We start from the raw sequence: 20,430 nt of genomic DNA, 5'->3' as shown, positions 1-20,430 counted from the left end.
GGCAACAGAAAACATTCTTGATAGACATATTAAGGGAAGACCTTTGAGGGATCATTCTCTTAATGGCAACCAGCATGCATATCAAGAAGGAAATCCACAGAAACAGCAGTGGACAAAGTAGTTCAGAAAATCAGTCACTCAATTAATAATGGAGAGAATATTTAGAAGGCACATTTAATAATGCCCTATCAAATAGATCCACTATCAATGTGTGTTACTATGTGTAACTGGATCAAAGCAATGCTGGAAAATATATTGTTGAGTGAATAGAAGATTGTCACAAAGGTGCAAGGAGAGATTTTGGCCAAAACTGCTAAGGGTGTCCACGGGGGGAGTGTTTTCTCCCCTCCTCTGGTCACTCCTGGTGGATCACTTGATTTCACTTCTTGATGCATACGGGGGAAGAAGTACATGCCTATAGGGATGATCTAGTAATTATGGTAAGAGGAAAATATGGTAATTTTCTTTCCAGCACACTCCAAAGAACATTAAATATCCTTAGTAGGTAGTATGACATGGAAAAATTCTCTATCAATCTTAGTAAAACATGTAGGAGTAATATTAGATAAGCAGCTTACATGTAACGCCCAGTTGGAAAAAATAACCTACAAAGCAAATGTTTCCCTTTCTACATGTCAAAGAGTATGTGGGAAAATTTGGGGTTTGAAACCCAAACCGATGTACTGGCTATATATGACTAGTCAGATCTATGATTACGTATGGCGCACTTATATGGCAGTTTAAATAACAACAAAAGGCCACTTAATAGAAGCTGAATAAGCTTCAAAGACAAGCATGCTTAATCATAACACGAGCAATGTTGACTACCCTAACTGCCTCATGGAAGACTACATTATAATACACAACCTAGGTTTGGCGTGATTGGTTGGTGGGTGGGTCCCAATTTAAAAATTGGCGGGTTTCATGTTTATTAAAATGACAATTGAGATATTGGCACAGTATATCGCTAAAGAATTTATTATACTGTGGTATTGGTACAAAGCGGATGATATTCACATTTTAGGATTAAGCTGGCTATTTCAGTTTTATTAGAAATCTAATTATTTTTCTTTTGAGATTATGTAGTTAAAATTAAATTCTGACTTGTGTTTATTTTATTTTGATATGCTAGTGATGCTTTTTTATTAGATATGTAGATATTGTTTTAATTTTTTTGATTAGGTAATTTTTTATTAATATTTAGAGGTTCCTCTTATTATTTTTATTTCTAGAACATTCATTAACATTATTATTTTCGTTAGCTTTCTCTATGTGGGATTGGCTTCTCTAATTATTTTCCTTTCCTTCTTTTCTCTTCCAGGGACTAAGTACCTCTCCGCTTTTTGTATGATATTATGGTTTTTCAGAAACATGCAATTGCTGTTCATCCGCTTTTTTTACTGGCCTACATTCAGTACCATACATCATAGCTGGTCTTAAGGCACTCCTATACAACTTACCTTTTAGTTTTCTTGGTACCTTTTTTATCACACATCACTCAATTTACCTCTTTCCTTTACCTTTAATTGAAATATAGATAAAACGGTAATACCGATCCTAAAAGCCGAAAATCATCTTTTGGGAGTTCTTGTCTATCCAAGCCAACTACTCTATCTGGACTTGAAATATCATCTTTAAAAAAATATTCTAAATATTTTGTTTGTATCCAACTTAATTTTAATTCTTTTTCTTCAAGGACCTGTCTTCACTACTCTAGTCTTTTCTACTAATACCAAGAAGGTTCAGTTGTTATCTAATCCAGCACAAATGAGAATAAATATGGGCTTAACACAAAACCCTGATGAAGCCCTATTTTCACACAAAATTTGCCAGTTTTACCTGCAATCGTTCTAACACTAGTTGTTACTTGCTCATATATCACTGACATATTCAGCCGGCACTCCTTTCCTACTTAATCTCTGCCACAGCAGGTTTCTGATAACTTCATCATGTGCTTTCTGAAGATTAATAATGTGCAAGTCTATCTCTTTCACTCGTAAATTTTTACATTAGCTGTCTTGTAATAAAAATTGCTGTTGTAGACCTGCCTTGCATAAATCCAAATTGACATTTATCCATTTTCATTTTTGAGAACCTTACACTAAATTCTGTTAGATTTCACCAAAAATAAAGCAGAGGTTTACTGGAAATAACTATTGCAAACCAAATAAAACACTAAATAGCTATGTTTAAAATGTCTTTATTCTTTATTAAAAATCTGGGAAATCAAAGGAGGGGGGGGGGGGCGTTATTGGTGCAATGGCGAAGGAAAACCCCTCTAAACCTCGCCTAGGGCCCAGTACATCCCGATTAAAAAATAAAATTCCAATATAAAAGTGTATAAATAACATCATTGCCTATTTTAATGTACAAATTTTACCTTTAAAATTCAGACCTAACCTAAGTGTGCCTACATATAATCTTATAAAAAATTACACTATATTACTAATCAAGTAAAATGTATAATAATGTTAAATTGACTAACTTTCTTGTAAATAGAACTTTATATATTGTTATAGAATTAACATTTCTTGTTATAGAACTATGATAAAAATTCAATACAGATACAAAACAAAAAATACTTGTGAGCTAAAAAATTGTTAAACAAATTTAATGTTTACTCAGTTCCTTTCTTTTTGGAAGGAAAATATTCCTGCTTCTCCATTTTTCGCTTCATTGCAACATTCTTCGCCTCTTCCTGAAATTCTTTCTTCACTTTGCGCTTTGTTCCTTGAATGTCCCTTACAATTTTGTCATGTAATCTTGCAAAACTTTCATCATCTAAGTCTTCCATGGTTTTTACTAAATTTACCAAGTTTTCTATTTGAAGACTTCGTTTGGTTTTTTCCTGGATGACATTTGTCTGTTCTACCTTCCCTCTGACAAACTCATTAATTTCCTCCTGATGCCTTGATTTGATAATTGAAGTTACTGCCAAACACCTTGCAGCATCATATAAAACAGAGTTAGTTCCCTCGCGCTCCTCATGCATTCTTACCAAGTGCACATGCTTACAAAAGGTATTCCTCACCACATATTCGGCACACTCACACTGGTAGCGATGAATACAAATTTTACATACTCTACAATACAATGTCTTACATTCATTTTCACATACTTGCCTTATATTTACATTATATAATTTATTAGGATCTCTAAATGACTTTACCTGAAATTGACCATCACATTTCTCTTAACCTCTACTTTGTTTTTCATCGTTTCTGCCATTTTGTGTGCTTTTGCTATAACCCTATCTTGATAATTGTTCGCATTTGGTCTTTCAATGTCTATAATCCTCTTCCACATTTTGATGTCCACTAGATCGTCTATTGTGTCCAATAACTTTTCGATTGATACTGCAGCATTTCTTGTAAGGTGGTTGGTCTTCAGTAGGTTGTTGAAAGATTCTATCGCCATGTTTGTATTGATTCCTGAATTTCTTCTGTAACAATTCTGTACATTTTGATTCTCTCTTCATTCTGAAAGTAATACCTACAAAAAAAGTATACTTAAGGACGACTTAAAATGTATGATTTCATATATTTATTTACCTTGCCAGATAATTAAAAAAATCTATCTCATTTGCCTCTTGTAATTTGATTATATATTTGTTGCACAACTCCATAAATCGATCTTCATCCGTTTCATTAATAATTCTTCTTTTCATCTCAGTTTTCATCTGTTTCTTCAAAATTGGATCCTGTATTTTCTTCTTCCCTTGGATATTCCAGTTTCTCACAACATGCCAGGTACATAAAAGCCTTTTTGGTTGGTTGCCCATAATCTTCGCCCATGCATTATAATATTTTCCATCATCATCACTCATAAAATGTTCCGCATGAATTTCAGTCTGTATTCTATTCTTGAGGGCACCTAAAAGTTTTTGAAAATTATTTTTACTTACCAGTTATAAATTGTCATTACTCATATAATACATACCTAAAAAACCTCTTGAACTAGTTGGTCCAATCCATAGATAAATTACACCTAGATTGGTAACAGGGCTAGCCAAGGTCAAATCATGTTCGGATTAGGCGCCCATTCGCTTGGTGGCGCTGCTAGTCTCGTTCCTGCACGGAGTGAGTGTGCTGTGATCAAGTCAAAGTTGAGTTTAGACAAATACGGCGCCATATTTGTATTTGTTTTATTTTTTATAATTTATTTTATAATTTAAAATTTTTTGTATAAATAGTGCAAAATCGTACAATTTTCGACGATTTTTTATTATGGAATCGAACACATTACATGGAATAACAATGTAGAGACGAAGAACTGAACAAAAAAGATGTGTTCCAGATTGCATGGATACTACCAAAGAATATAGACGCTTAAGCGTCTATATTCTTTGATACTACTTTTTTAAGTCCAGGACATTATATGGATATGTTTGATAAATGGGTGAATGCTGTTAAGAGCCCTAATTAGAGAATGCTGCAAAAGAAACTATTTATAACAATTTTCGTGTATGCGCTAGTCATTTTAAAGAGGAAGATAATATAGTCAATGTTGGAAATAGCGGTATTACGAGAACAGCCGTTCCGAGTTTGTTTTTACCAGGACCAGGTAAGAACTATTATACCACTGACCTATATTCTTATTCACATTATATCTGACCTTTTACTATAAAATTAGTTTATAAATTTAACCTAAAATTATATATTATAAAACCAGTCTTACTTAGCTTAGTATTTGAATTATTTGTAGGTGGTGGTTCAACAACTATCTTAAAAAGCATCACCTTAGAGAGGGTTGGGCATAAATTTCTACAGGTGTGCGCCTTTCAAAGTTGGATTAGATTAGCAGACCATGACTACACTATCATGGAGAGGTCTATGAGCTTGCCTGCTTTAAGTATGAGGAGGGATCTGTCCCTCTCTTGTGAGTGAGATTGGTCTTAGAGTACCATATTATAATACCATGGTTTGCCTCATCTATGTACTTTTAATGTTCCATTTTGTAAAACAACCTATGGTGCTAATAGCCCACTGAATAGATACTTATCTTTGTTAAACAACCTAAATGTAAATGTATTTAATATGTCCCTCAATAAATATATAAATATTAGTAGAAGAGTTACTGGTACCATAGAGTTTGGAAACTTAACTGTGTAAAATACTTCATGTTTTTATTGTAACTAGGTAATACTTTACATATTTTTTTATTTTTGTTATGTTATTTTTCCATCTTTATTGTTTGTGCTGGATTTTAGAATCATAGAACTAACTGTTGGGTTTATAGGTTTTAAAATGTCATTACATCTTTAATTATATATATATATATATATATATATATATATATATATATATATATATATATATATATATATATATATATATACATATATATATATATATATATATATATATATATATATGTATATATATATATATATATATATATATATATATATAATTATATATGTATGTGTACATGCATGTGTTTGTGTACATAATATATTTTTATTTCACATGATTTAATTTTATTATCTTAAAATACTGTGTACTTAACCACTAAGTTGTAACACTTAATCGGCTTGTCCCATATATTAGCCTGCATCCACATAGACAGCGGTAAGGCGTTCAGAGTTATGAATAAATAAATTTGAATGTGTTGACAGGGATCTTTCCTATTCTGTTGATGACAAGGATGGGATGTCTGATCTTAAGATGACATACTGGTGAAAAAATCTGTTGATTGTAATTGTGTTTGTCATTTCAGGCATAAAAACATTATTATCCTCTGTTGTTTGGAGTTTATACTGAGCAAATAAAGTTACTATATCAGGTTTTAGCAAAGCTTACATTCTGGGTGAAAACTTTAAGCATACCTTAGAAATAAATTATTTACCTTATCCATTGTTCTTTTTTTTTGTTCGTTTTTTCTATTTGCTATCATTCGGTTATTCCTCATTCTTGGGTTTTCTTTTTGCAAGAAGCAATATTTTGCTAATCTAATCAAAATCATAATTTTGTTGATAACCAGAATATTTTTCTGGAACTCATATTATGATTCTGATTATAAGAATAAAAGTATTATCATATGAATATATAACATATAGTATGAGTATAAATGTATATAAACTTCTTTCTAGAACTAAATCATTTAATTGTTCTGTTTCCAACTTAGCAGGATCCTTGAGTTCTCTCTTTCTGTGAGTAGAACGCCAGACTGTAAGAGTTTTCACTGACCACTGATAGTGTGTGTTATTGCATTAGGATGAAAGTACTACAAAAAACTCAGAATGTCTGATGGCTGTCTGTTGCTTATTAGGCTTTAATTTGACATTAGAATTACAAAAAAAATATTTAAATACTGACAAGTTCCTGTCACAACATTTAGAACACTAAATTATACTACATTCACCCGTCCCTATTTTTGAACAAAATATTGCAACTATTTTGGTTTATTTTTAGCTCCAGCTGATTTACAGCTAGAATGAAAATCTGAATTTTCCAATCTTGGTTCATCATTATCATCAGGTTTTTGAACAGGTAAATTTTCTGTCTCATCTGGTATTTATTTAGTAGTGGAATTCTCTAGTGTGTTATTTGGACCTTCATCATTATCTTGATTCAATAATATAACAATTCAACAGTAAACTTCTTATATAGTGCAGAGCACATGGTAAAGCAGTTTTCCATTAAGTGAATTCTAAATTTTTGGTTTTCTATGCTAGATTCACCAATTTCCATATAACTCATTGTATTTTTCGACTTAACCATTTTCTTCATGATTATATGGTGTTGTTCTACTTGAATATATTCCTTTAGAGTGTAGATAATTAATAAATTCTTGTGAAGTAAAGCTAGTTCTCCTTGTTAGATTTGATATATACCGTCATTCTATATAAACCAAATAGTGATATAATCTGTAATTGGTTAGAATTGCTTTTCTACCAGATAATGTCTGCATTTTTTTAAATACTTCAACTCATTTGCTTTTTTTTCAATTGCATAATGTTTTTATTCAGAATCTGTGAGGGTATGTGTAAAAAAAGCAATTGGTTTTCCAGATTGATTGCTTCGCTTATGTAATCGTAGATTAATTTTTTAAAAGCATGTACTTATCTTTACCTTCTAGGGATTTATCTTTAGATTCATTGCTTTCTAAAAAATTCTTGAATGTTATATACTTACTAATGTTTGAATTCTTTGGTGGAAGTTTGACAGTTTGGACCAGCCTCTAGTTTATCTGGTCTAAAGTACTTCCCCATTGTAAATTTATGCGAATAAAATTGTAGTAAAATGTCTTTTGCAGAATTAAGCTGGATTTATAGTTTGACGCACTGTAAACGTAGACGCACTGGAAAAAGATCAACATAGAATTTTGTGTACTCTTATTTATAAATCAACGTAAACGCATGACGGAACGTAAGTGAAACGCACTGCAACGGAAGAGTTGGCCAACTTTCATCTTTTACAGTGCGTTACTTGCGTCTGGCCAATCAAAAGGAAGAATTTTGTGCTGTCAACCAAAGTGAACTGTCTGGTACGCCCACCATTTTGTAAAGTTGTTTATCAACATATTCGAATTTTGATTTTGTTGATTATTTGTTACAATAAACGTTAAGAATTTATAAAATAATAATAATTAATAATAAAAGGATATTATAGTATCATGTTTACCAACTCTAGCCACTGTTTCTACTCATGCGAAAAAATTCCACTCCTCGATTTATAAATTGAAATAATCTTTACAGTCCGTTTGTTACGTCTGCAGTGCGTCTACGTCTACAGTCCGTCAAACTATAAATCCAGCTTTAGGCTTTTATTCACATAAAACTTGATAAGAATGACAAAACAATTATTTAAATACTGACCCGTTCTTGTCACAACATTAAGAAAACTAAATTATACTACACATGGCTTGTATTATTAATATTTCTTGTAACACATATAACATTTCTTGTAACATTTTTATAAATAAAGATTTTATTCTATATTTTATTCTGTAATTTTTTTAACCACTTTGGCATTTTAATGTAATGGAAAATAAATATAGTCCCAACATAACAAGAAAACCCAAAAAGTATACGAAAAATATTTATTATCGTATAGGATAAGGATTTTTCTTGTTATTTTAGGATTATATCGATTTTCCTTTACTTTAAAATGAGTTCACAATCCTAGGTAATATTACTAAACTTTTGAATTTAGCGCCATGTATATATAGTTATGCGCCCGATCACTAGGTGATGCGCCAATCATTGTTTTATTCCTTAACACGGAAGTTTCAATGCTAGGTGGTAGTGTGCTATGGTCCAATCTGTTTGACAGTAAGAACGCAACTGGAAATCCTGTATTCCTGTCATCTTTAATAAGCACAACTGTTAAATCCATTCCCCTCTTGTTTGTGCCGTGTGTACCATCCATACAAATTATGCTAGGGAATTCTCTTAATTTATCTTTCATTACAGAATTTATAAATCCTAAGGCAAAATCTTCTTTTTTAAGTACATCATGTTGTTCTCCTAATAAAAATAAAACACCAAATTTATAGTTTACCCAAAATTTATAGTTTAGAGATAATTAAAGATAAATTAATAGTAAGAGACTGAAATTTTATTGTATATTTTAATAGGTAATCATTAGTCCTATTTTTTCAGTTCAGTTGAGTTCTTATTTAAAAAAGATAACTTAAAACCCAAAAAAATTGAGTGTCCTGGTATAGTACTGAGCCCATGATATGTTAGAACATGTGATTTGTGGAAAAGGTAGCATATAAAAGGGCTCTAAGATGAAAACAAAAATAAAGAATACAAAAGAACCTTCAACAACAGACTATAAAATAAAGCAAGGCATGAAAACATAAATGAGAGATGGAAGAATATAAATTAATAACTGAAAGAAAAAACAGAGCACATAAAGGGAAGCAGCAGCAATGTTGGAAGAGATAAGTAGAAGCAGAATATACTCAAGAAGGTAGAAAGAGTAAATTCACGAGGAACAATAATCAATAAGTATGCAGACAACTAGCTTTTGCAAATGATGTTAACATAATAGTAAGAACAAAGTGAAAAATATTAAAGAGGAACTTAATCAGATAGAACAAACTGCATGGACAAGTAAACTGAAAACCAATCGAGCTAATATAAAATACATGTAGCTGCAAAACAGCAGGTAATCAGTGATTACAACACCTAACTATAGGATAGTATAGCACTGAAGTGTAAAAAAATTTATATAGGATAACTAGTTATATGCAATACTAGTGTTAACAAATAGTTGGGTAGAAGAATCTCCATAACCAATAAGAGTTACCATGGCTTAATTAAACAACAAAGGTCAGGTAATAATACAAGAAAAAACTAAGTGCCAATTATATAAAACCTTAATAAGATAAGTTGAGCCACATATTATAAACCAGTAACAGAAAATTGTATGCGAATAAGATATACATTTTAACTATAAAGGGAATACCAGGATCTGGATATCATAATATTCATACAAATAGGACAACTTCAGTATAAGAAAAGTGTAGAACTAATGAAATAAGATGTAATCCCTTTCAAAATAAACAAATAATTCCAGTTGGAAATAAAACAAAAGGAAGATTAGATATAAGGAACAAATAAAGCAAGACATGAAAATTTTAAAAATCAAAAACTGGAAAAGCAAAGTGTGAAATAGATCAGAATGGAGAAGTATTCTTGAACAGACTAAGACCCAAAAAGGGTTGTCTAGTAAAATAAAAAACTAGTAAATTTGCCCCATAAATCAGCACCTCCATTACAAAATTAGCTTTCATGTAAAAAACCAATAACTACAATCTTAGGAGATATATTATTTAAAAATGTATATTGAATGAATGAATTGAATTAATTATAATTGTAGTAGGCATAAAAAAAAATGATTGGTCTTTACCTTCCTTCTTGAATAAAAAAGCGTAATTGTTGTTGTTAACATTCCATTCCTGAACCTTTAAAGCCGTTGCTACCATATCATTTTGATCTCGTTTCTTATATGTATTATACTTCCTGGACAAATTTGAGAGATCTTGACTTGTTAATAGGGCAAGTCTTTCTAGTTTTGGTGTTTTCAATTTTCTTGAATCTTCTAAAATTCTGCTAGATGGCACCCCAGATGTTAACTTCTCTACAATCATTTTTTTTTTCTACTTTTGACAGGTGCATGGTTCTTAATTCCTCTTTATGTCCAGCATGTGTTTTCCAATAACTGACTGAAACTTGTCCTTGATCTCTCAGTTTGCAAATCAGCCTGGAGGGACACACTCCTTTAATTTTAATTGATCCACCAGATTTCTCTGTCCTAATTTTATAGTTGGGCTTATATCCTAAATATAGATTAGTATAAGTTTTAATTACTTGAAGTAACAAAGTACTGGACCTACCATTCAAGTTACTTCTGTTACAATCATAGTATAATATTTTATACTCCTTTTTATGAACTGCTCTTTGTTTAACATAACTTGTCTCAAATTTCTGCATGTCTTTCCATGTCTCATATTCTTGTAAACTAGAAAATTCAAAAGTTATTAATTCAATACTCAGCTGGTGGTTTTCCTTTAGATGTTTTCGTAAGTTCTCATGGCTTTTTAAATTAGTTTCTTGTTCACATAAGGGACAAATAATGTGATTTATTTTCTTATTCGACACATCTATTTTATGTATTCTTTTGATATGACGATTTCGTAATTCCACATTTTTAAATATTTTGCTGCAAAGATGGCAGGCTCCTGAGTTAATTTCATAGTTTGTTGAAGTAGATGGAATAGGACTTGTTGAAGTAGATGGATAGACAGAATCCATAATTGCTTTCTAAAACAAAGTCTTAGGTAATTAAATATGGTGTTCTAACGAACAGATTTTTAAAACAATTTAACAGATTTTTAAAAATAAATGAGAAAAATTTAAATTAAAATTTTTTATGTGCTTGCTTATTGGCAAATTGGTATATAACCGCCTAATCATAGATGTTTAAGCGCCAAACCACAACGCCAAACAGAGAGATACATAACCTGCGACAAACAGTTGTCATTTTAATAAACATGAAACCTGCCAATTTTTAAATTGGGACCCACCCACCAACCAATCACGCCAAACCTAGGTTGTGTATTATAATGTAGTCTCCTCATGGAGATCATGCTTGATCTCTCTTCATTACATATATGGATGGAGAAGGATGTGAAGATAGGAGCATACAGAAGGTGGATAAGATGTCAGGAAGCAGGGCAAAAGGATACATGGATCAAATCTGGAGAGATAATTAAAAATTAACTAGATTTGGAAATAGTACCAGATGCAATGCAACCTAAATATAATTTTGAAAAATCGTTTACCATCCTCTTTATAGGAAGGTACAAATAGGAGTTAAATAAAATCAATGCCATTGATAAATTGTTGGCAGAACCATCAAAAGTTAATGAATAGACTTTTATGCCTGAATCATAAATAAAATTTAAGCAAAGATTTACTAAGGATGCTTTTTCTTATCCACAAAAACTCTCAATTAAAAAATATGCAACTGGCACTTTAAAATTGTCATTTAAGGCTACTAACATAAACACCAGTGCCTCTCATGTTTCTGGTATATTATCAGATTATATATCTGTACCAAAATCTACAGAGCCAATAAATTTTTTCCCATCCCATTTTACTAGCTTACGAATAGACATTTCGTTCAGCACTAAATTACACACAAGTGTAACACAAGTGTTACAAGTGTTTTATTTTGCTTCCCTGCTTCTTCAACTTTGTTTTTCAAAGCATTTAAAGCTTCTTTGGAAAATCCGGGTGCGCCATCAACAGTTTGGTACCATTTTGTTATGGTTGATGGGTGTGGTAATGAATTATTAAAAGCTCTTCTTATAAAATCATAGGCTTTTGCTGAATACAATTTAAAGCCAGTGCAAATGACCTTAATTCTGGAGAATATTTGGCACATTTGGCACCCTTTAAAAATCGTTGAAACAATGCTTTGGCTGATTCTGATAAAGAGGCCTAAAACAATAAAAAATACAAAAATAAAAGAATATAATAATAATTTAATTTTGTTCTTTATGGAATATGTGAAAGAAAACTTACCAACAACACAGATTCAGCATTTTCTGTAACATACAGTTTTTCTTTTAATGATTGTACCAATGCGTTTAATGTTGTTGCTTGTCGTTTTCATCTTTTAGTAGATTTTCTTAGGGTGTCAATTTGTTTCTTTTTTTTTTGCTATATACATTGATGGAAAGGGTAAACTTTGTTGCCAAACTATCCACATTTAAGAGAGGCGTATTTGAACACCTAATTGCTTCAAAATATTTATAAAGGACCACTGAAGCAATAAAACAATTAAGAGGTATTTTCCTTCGATTTATTTACAGTGAACTTAAGGGCTGATTCAAACATTGACAATTATCGCAATTCTGACAGTTACATAAAGAGTTATAAAAATATTAGCTTTACAGTGAGTGCGGGGAGGCAGTAACAGATATACATGAAATGATAAAATTGAGAGAGACCAACTATATACGTTTTAACACAAAACACCGGGTTTACAAGCGCATTTATTACTTACGGACCACGCACTTTTAGGGATCGACAACACACGCACGGCCTTCAATTTTCGAGAGGCAAACTGTCACTGTCTAGTCCTAGTCCTAAGTTATATAAAGCGTAGAGTAGAGTGTTTATGATGTAGGGAGTCAGTCGCACACACGTCAACACGATAGCTGACGACATAAGCGCACAATTCGATAAAATAACTATATTATACAGGTTGCTTTTTACAACATACTGCCCCCCGTTGAAGCACTAGCTTTAACATTATAAAAGACATTAAAAAGAAAAGAGTACATAAAAAAACCAATATGAGTAATAGTATACAAATTCATACAAACAACATATTATGAGTAAAAGTACTAAACCTAATAACATTAACATAATCCTTCACTAGGAAGAGGACACAATTTTGTTATCGAGCGTTTGAAAATCCCATCCTTAGTTTTAACAGATGCAATTCTCACTCGGCCATCTTTACCCGGAAAGACTTCCATCACTCGTGCCAATGACCAGTAGAGAGGAGGGAGATTGTCTTCTTTAACTAGCACAAGGTCATTGGGTTGTAAATTTTTAAATGGGAGAAACCATTTTGGACGATTTTGAAGTCGATTCAGATAATCAGTCGACCACCTTTTCCAAAAAAAAGTTGCTGGAGCTTAGAGAGATTTTGCCAGATGCTAAGTCGATTTTCCGGGATAGATGTATACTCCTGGTCGGGTAGCGAGGTGAGAGACCTTCCAATCAGGAAGTGACCAGGGGTAAGATATGTGAAATCGGAGGGATCATTAGAGAGGGCACAAATGGGCCGAGAATTAAGTACGGCTTCAATTTGGGTAAGCACGGTACTGAATTCCTCGAATGTAATTTTGAGATTGCCCAACAATCTATAGATATGATGTTTAGCGCTCTTTATAGCGCTCTCCCAGAGTCCTCCATGATGAGGAGATCGAGGTGGTATTGTTTTCCACCGAATTTGAGAGGAGGCTAAAAATTCCTGAATAGAAGAGTTAGTTTCCTTATTTTTCAAGAAATTGTAGAGTTCGGATAACTGATTTTTAGCCCCAAGAAAGTTTGTCGCATTATCAGAGAAAATAGTCTGAGGGAGACCTCTGCGACTGATAAAGCGCTTGAGAGTGAGAAGAAACGCTTCTGTTGTAAGCCCACTGACTAATTCTATATGAACCGCACGTGTGGACATACAGACAAACAGAGCTATGTATGACTTTATCAAGGGACTTTTACGAAGTTTAGAGGCCTTTATTAGAAAGGGACCACCAAAATCCAAACCTACATGAGCAAAAACTTGAGCAGAGCATAAGCGTTCCTTAGGTAAATCAGACATGATTTGAGCTAAGGGTTTGGCATTAAACTTGAAACAAACATGACATTCGTGGACTATCCTCTTAATCTCCCGTAGACCATTCAAGGGCCAATATCTAAGGCGAACTTGAGAGAGAGTATTCTGAGGACCTGCATGATGGAGCCTTAGATGTTCTTTTTTGAGAATTAGACGAACAACATGATTTTTCGAGGGGAGGAGGAGAGGATATTTTTGATCAAAGGTAACTTCGGAATACCTAAGACGTCCACCTACACGGAGCATTTCATTTTTGTCAAGAAAGGGAGCAAATTGTAAGAGAGACTTATTAGAAATAATCTTATTGCCTTTGAGATCAGCAATTTCTGAGGAAAAACATGAGTTTTGCAATAATTTTATAATTTTCATTTCGGCATTTTGAAGTTCAGATACTTCAAGTGCACCCGATAATTTTTGAGTGCCAGACTTTGCGTTATTACCAAATCTGAGTACATAAGCTATAGTCCTTACATATTTCGTGAAACTGGAGAACCTTTCAGAAAGCATGACAAAGAAATCAAATTGAGCACTTCGAGTGTGAAGAACAACTTTTCTTTCTTCAGGTAATTTATTAGAATTAAACTTCGGACTATATTCAGACAAATTTAGGTCAAATGTTTGCAAAAACTGAGGACCGTGAAACCAAAGAGTGGAGTTGAGTATGTTAGTGGGCATCATTCCTCTGGAGAGGATGTCAGCAGGGTTGTCTTTAGACTTTACGTGTCTCCAATGAGAGTGAGAAGAATTTTCTTGAATTTGAGCTACCCTGTTGGCGACAAATTGATTCCATCTGGAGTGATGTGATCTGAGCCACGCCAAAACTATCTCAGAATCGCTCCACATGTTTATAGAGGTAATAGAGGGCAATTTATCCTTTATGATATCAACCACCTTTGTGGTGAGCTTGCTAGCCAATAAAGCACCCATAAGTTCCAGCCTTGGAAGCGTTATGGTCTTTAAAGGAGCAATACGACTTTTCGAAACAATAAGAGAGCACGAGATATTTTTTGATTTGTAGATGACCCGTATATAACAACAAGCAGCATATGCTTTCAAACTTGCGTCAGAAAAAGAGTGAATTTCAATAGAAAAAATTTCATGACATGAGAAAAGACATCTGGGTATGCTTATGTCTTTGAGAGCAGAGAGATCAGTTATAAACTTCAACCATTCATTTAAAATATTTAAATCCACGGAGTCATTCCAATTAATTTTAGAAATCCAAATTTTTTGCATAATAATTTTAGCAAGAACAGTTACGGGATTAATGAGCCCTTGTGGATCAAAAATTTGAGCGATAATAGAGAGTACTTCCCTTTTTGTGTAATTATCCTTTATTGATAATTGAGGTACAGAAATTGAAAATGTATCAGTACTGGGGTTCCAACAGAGACCTAAAACCTTATTAGAAGCATTCTCTGGTGAAATAATATACGCAGAGTTTGTAGAGAGAGTAGAAACATTTTCCAAAAACATTTTTGAGTTAGAGCACCATTTATGAAGAGAAATGCATGCCTTGTTGAGTAGGTCAGTTATCTCATTATGAGCCTTAAGAAGAGTTTGCGTGTCATTGGCCCCATATAGAATGTCATCTACATAGCATCCTGTTAAGAGAGCATCGGAGGCCAATGGGTATTTGTTTTGATGAGTTTTAGCTAATTCCATCAAACAACGAGTACTTTGAAAGCTTGCGCTTTTTGTTCCATAAGTTACGGTTTGAAGCTCAAGACATTCGATGTCCTGTTCTGGAGAATCCCGCCAGAGGATATTCTGCAGGAATGTGTGATCAGGATGAATTCGTACCTGCCTGTACATTTTTTGTATGTCGGAAGTGAAGACATAGGTATACAATCTAAACCGAAGGAGAATGTCGAAAAGTTCAGGCTGAAGAGTTTTTCCTTTCAACAGGATGTCATTAAGAGAATAGCCACTGGAACTTTTCATGGAGCCATCAAAAACCACCCGTAATTTGGTAGTTAATGATTCTTCTTTTATGACAGAGTGATGAGGTAAAAAGTATTTATTTTCTAAGTGCACATTTGTGAGAGAAAGAGGAACCTTTTTGGCATGTCCAAGAGAAACATATTCATTGATGAATGCTTTATATTGAGTGTATACATTTTCGTGCTTTAAGAGTTTATTTTCTAAACTAATAAACCTTTTCCTAGCCATATTGTAAGAATTGCCCAGCATTTTATGTGCTGTTTCAGAAATGAGAGGAAGCTTTACCTGAAACCGACCAGAAGGTAGAATTTGAGTTGTTTCAGTGAATATTTGTTCAGCCAGATCCTCAGAGGAGGAGATTTTAACAGAGGGGGTCACTTCTTCGACTTCGAAGAATTGTCGAATTATATTATCGAGCTTATCTTCCTCAGATGTGGACTGGACAAATAAAGAGACATTTGAGTGTGTAGGAGACAACTGTGAGCGATAAATTCCTTTGTGAAGTGCGTAAGGAGGTAAAGAACCAAACATAATGTACCCTAAGTGTGTGTTCTGGAGAACAGGGAGTCCTTTACCTAAACGTATTAAACCATCCGATAACAACTCGCTATATATGTCACTGGCAAGAAGAAGATCTATATTTCCAGGGACAGAGTAGGTGGGATCTGCGAGAGTGACTGTAGAGGGAATATTCAATTTACTTCTGTTTATGGATACCTGGGGGAGTCTACAAGTTATGTTGTCTAAAATAGCACAGGAGATTTTGAAACCATTACCATTTCTTTTGTATGGAAAAATTTCTAGATCGACCATTTTGTTCGAGAATGAACTATGTTCAGAGATGGTAGAGATTTGTAACCTTTTGCTATAAGGAGAGAGATTTAATTTTTGAACCAAATCTTTAGAGATAAATGACGACTGAGATCCACTATCTAAAATACATCTAGCGTGTATGGGTACGCCATGCTTTGAATAAATAGTGACTAGAGCGGTTGCCAGCAGAACATCCTGCTTGATTGACAGAGCAGAGAGAGAAGTCATCACATTTGAGACCTGAGAGGTTTGAGATTCAGAGAGAGAGACAGAATTACTTGGACCGGCTTCACCATCAGACCAAGTGTTTTGTACATTGCGAGAGGTTGCGTGATTTTGTCTTTGAAAAGATCTACTAGAAGAAGAGCTATTTTCATGGTCATTGTGCAAGAGTGTGTGATGCCTTTTCTTGCATATACTACATGAACGTTGAGACGAACAATTTTGAGAAAAGTGTTTAGTTCCTAAACAGTTGCGACATAGTTTGTTTTCATTAACAAATTTATACTTATCCTGTAAGAAAAGATTAGCAAATTTTGTGCATGCATAAATAGTGTGTGTAGCATTATTACAAAATACGCATGTTTTGGAGTACGAGTTAGTTTTGTTATTTGCCGAAGAGAAGAGAACCGTTTTAGAGTGAGTTTTAATAACTTTTTTATCGTTATTATCTAAGGAGTTTAACTTTTCCATAATGTCACACTTTTTTTCTAAAAAATCAAAGAATTGATTTAGCGTGGGAATATCTTTTGACCCTAACTCGTATTCGAAAGACCGGTGAGTGGTAAAGTCCACTTTTTGCAAAAATATTTCTATTAATAAGAGATCCCAATGCTCGATGGGTACATTCATATTTTTTAGCGCGAGTAAGGTCTGTTTTGCGGTGACCAAAAATTCACGTAAGGCCTTTGCATTAGTTTTGACTAAGGATGGAACTTTCAAACGACGCTGTATAAGCAAACTAATTACGCGCGATTTGTTTTCGTAGCGATTTCGAAGAGTCTCTAACGCGATTTGGAAGTTTTCTTCTAAAACTTGGATGTTTTCTACCAACTGGAGAGGTTCGTTGCGTAGAAAGGATTTGAGATAAACAAAACGCTGGACGTTGTTGAGTTCCGGGTTATTAATAATTAACGTCTCGAAGAGCTGATAGAATGCACTCCATTCTGAGAAGCATCCTGAGAAAGTTTGAATTTTAATTTCGGGAAGAGTCACTTTAGCACTAGCTAAACGTGGAGAAGTGGAACTGAACTGGTGTGAAGGAGGTTGGAGCATCTCCATTCTATGTTGAAGACCTGCCAGAGTTGAGAAGTACTTTTCTTCAATTTCTTCCCTATCGCGTTCTTCAGTGTTTTCTTCGTCCAGTTCCTCAATCTGATCCATGAGGTCATCATATTTGGCGTAACAATTCGTTAGTTCAGTATGACGGAGTTGGAACTGCAAGGGATCCGTTTCTTGAGTAGAGTTATCCCTTAACCAATTAGAGATACGAGAGATTTTTGATTTCAACGGTTTGCGTTGTTTCTTTAATTGATCCATTGCGGTTAGAGATGTATCGAAAGCTTTGCGAGATATTTATCTATGAGAGATACACGAGAAATAAAAAATTTTAGAGTCTAAAACACAGCTTAGTCCACCCCGTATAATAAACAAGAGTCTCAGAAAATAATGTCTTTACTAATCCTGCGAAATATAAACTAGTCCTGTATACTAATAATATGCGTTCGAACTTTTGAATGTCCCTGTACGTGATTATAAAAATATATCTTGGAACGGACTCACCAAATAGAAATGAATCGTAAAAAATCCATAAAAATCCATAGTCACATCACATGTTTCTTGTCAGCAATTTCACTTGAGATGCACCTCGAAGAGCGATAAATCTAACATCTAAGATTGTTGGGTGGAAACACTTCAAACACTTGCGTGGTGACGTAATGTTCCATGTGCCGTGAGATTGTTTATCTTATGTTTTTACGCAAAGTTCTATTTTGTGAAGAGCACTTAGTAATGAGTATTATTTTAATTTTTATGGGAAAAGAATTAAAATAAGAGAAAATTAATTTGATTTATGAAAAGGAATTGCGATAAACAATATATTCGGTTCGAAGAGACCACAAGATGTTGGAAAGGGTAAACTTTGTTGCCAAACTATCCACATTTAAGAGAGGCGTATTTGAACACCTAATTGCTTCAAAATATTTATAAAGGACCACTGAAGCAATAAAACAATTAAGAGGTATTTTCCTTCGATTTATTTACAGTGAACTTAAGGGCTGATTCAAACATTGACAATTATCGCAATTCTGACAGTTACATAAAGAGTTATAAAAATATTAGCTTTACAGTGAGTGCGGGGAGGCAGTAACAGATATACATGAAATGATAAAATTGAGAGAGACCAACTATATACGTTTTAACACAAAACACCGGGTTTACAAGCGCATTTATTACTTACGGACCACGCACTTTTAGGGATCGACAACACACGCACGGCCTTCAATTTTCGAGAGGCAAACTGTCACTGTCTAGTCCTAGTCCTAAGTTATATAAAGCGGGGAGTAGAGTGTTTATGATGTAGGGAGTCAGTCGCACACACGTCAACACGACAGCTGACGACATAAGCGCACAATTCGATAAAATAACTATATTATACAGGTTGCTTTTTACAACATACATGTTTACTGATTCCATGTATCTTTTTCTTTTTCTTGGGCAGTCTAAGTCCGACATGGAACCCCACATAATGCTTCCTAAAAATAAAAAGATTTAATGAAAGAAAAATTGCTTATTCAAGGATGTAATAATGCAAATGAAAAATTAAATGAATATTGCCTCTTGTTATTTTTTTTAGCCATTAATTCTCTATCTGCAGCATGCCCTTCAATATTTTCCTTGCCTAAGAGTTCCTCAGTTTCTGAGGCAGACAAAGTTAGTTCACTGCTAGCAGTTCGAAATTTAAATTGTAGGTGTCTGATGGACTAGGGAGAGCTTTAGTTCCTACCACCTCTTTAACGTCTTTAGAAGACCTGTATGCAAAGAGAAAACAATATAGAAGAAACAATAAACAGAAAATTTATATAAATATTAAATACCAATGTAAAAATTTAATAAAAACATTACCCACCTTGGTATAGCTAATGGTTTTGCATTTTCTTTTAGACGAACAAAGCTAAATTTCATGATAACATCATTTGGATCAAAATGATCACAACAAATACGTGACCACCTGGAAAGCTTGTTCTTATTTAATTGTAAAATGTATATCCAAATTTCCTGTTTTTCTTCGTCAAAAGGAAATCTATGAAAAAAAAATTAGTAAGAAAAATTATATTTAAATGATTTTGATAAAACAAAAAAGACACAAAATTTAATGGAAATTGTTATTATTCAGTATAATGCATAATAATTGATTTATTTATTAAATAAATAACAACTAAACACCTCCACTGGCTATCAAAACATAACCTAATATTTATAAAACATACATATAAAAAATAACTTACTTGAAAAGTGATAACGTTTCGCTCTTCGAACTTCAGCGACCACAAACAAGATACCAAAATAGCATTTTACTAAAATAGTAGGTAAATGACTCTCAAAAATTTTAAATAAAATTTGAGTAGATACTCTATACCATTCCTGGTGCAAAATGTGGTGGGGGAAACCGGTTTTATTCAAGGTCAATTCAAGATCAATCAAGTTCAAGGTCACGCGAAGGTTGCGTGGAGGTGAAGGTTACTCAAAGGTCAAATCCAAGGTCACGTAAAGGTAAAGGTCACGCAAAAGGTCAAGTTCAAGGTCA

At 33.3% G+C, this 20,430-nt stretch overlaps 1 protein-coding gene across 1 annotated transcript; it reads right to left on the bottom strand.

The window, feature by feature from the left end:
* Positions 1 to 13,121: 13,121 nt before the first annotated feature.
* Positions 13,122 to 18,164, bottom strand: LOC140444389 (uncharacterized). The gene is made up of 3 exons (XM_072536142.1): positions 17,841 to 18,164; positions 15,384 to 17,138; positions 13,122 to 14,822 (listed from the first exon to the last, which is right to left on the bottom strand). Exons 1-3 carry the CDS (start codon positions 18,162 to 18,164, stop codon positions 13,122 to 13,124), a joined length of 3,780 nt encoding a protein of 1,259 aa, XP_072392243.1.
* Positions 18,165 to 20,430: the final 2,266 nt, after the last annotated feature.

The sequence above is a fragment of the Diabrotica undecimpunctata genome, chromosome 6 (genome assembly GCF_040954645.1).
Source record: "Diabrotica undecimpunctata isolate CICGRU chromosome 6, icDiaUnde3, whole genome shotgun sequence".
Taxonomy (NCBI): Eukaryota; Metazoa; Arthropoda; class Insecta; order Coleoptera; family Chrysomelidae; genus Diabrotica; species Diabrotica undecimpunctata.
The sequence above is the reverse complement of the archived record's forward strand: the minus strand, read 5'-3'. Positions and strand labels throughout refer to the sequence as shown.

Bases quoted from the DNA above. Each gene is read 5' to 3' on its own strand.
- LOC140444389 (XM_072536142.1), bottom strand. From the start codon at position 18,164: ATGGATCAATTAAAGAAACAACGCAAACCGTTGAAATCAAAAATCTCT. The intron at 17,139-17,840 runs GTGACTCTTCCC...CTTTTCTTACAG, and splicing joins CACGTTTAGCTAGTGCTAAA to GATAAGTATAAATTTGTTAA. The intron at 14,823-15,383 runs GCATGCATTTCT...GCTCCTTTAAAG, and splicing joins TAACTGACCTACTCAACAAG to ACCATAACGCTTCCAAGGCT.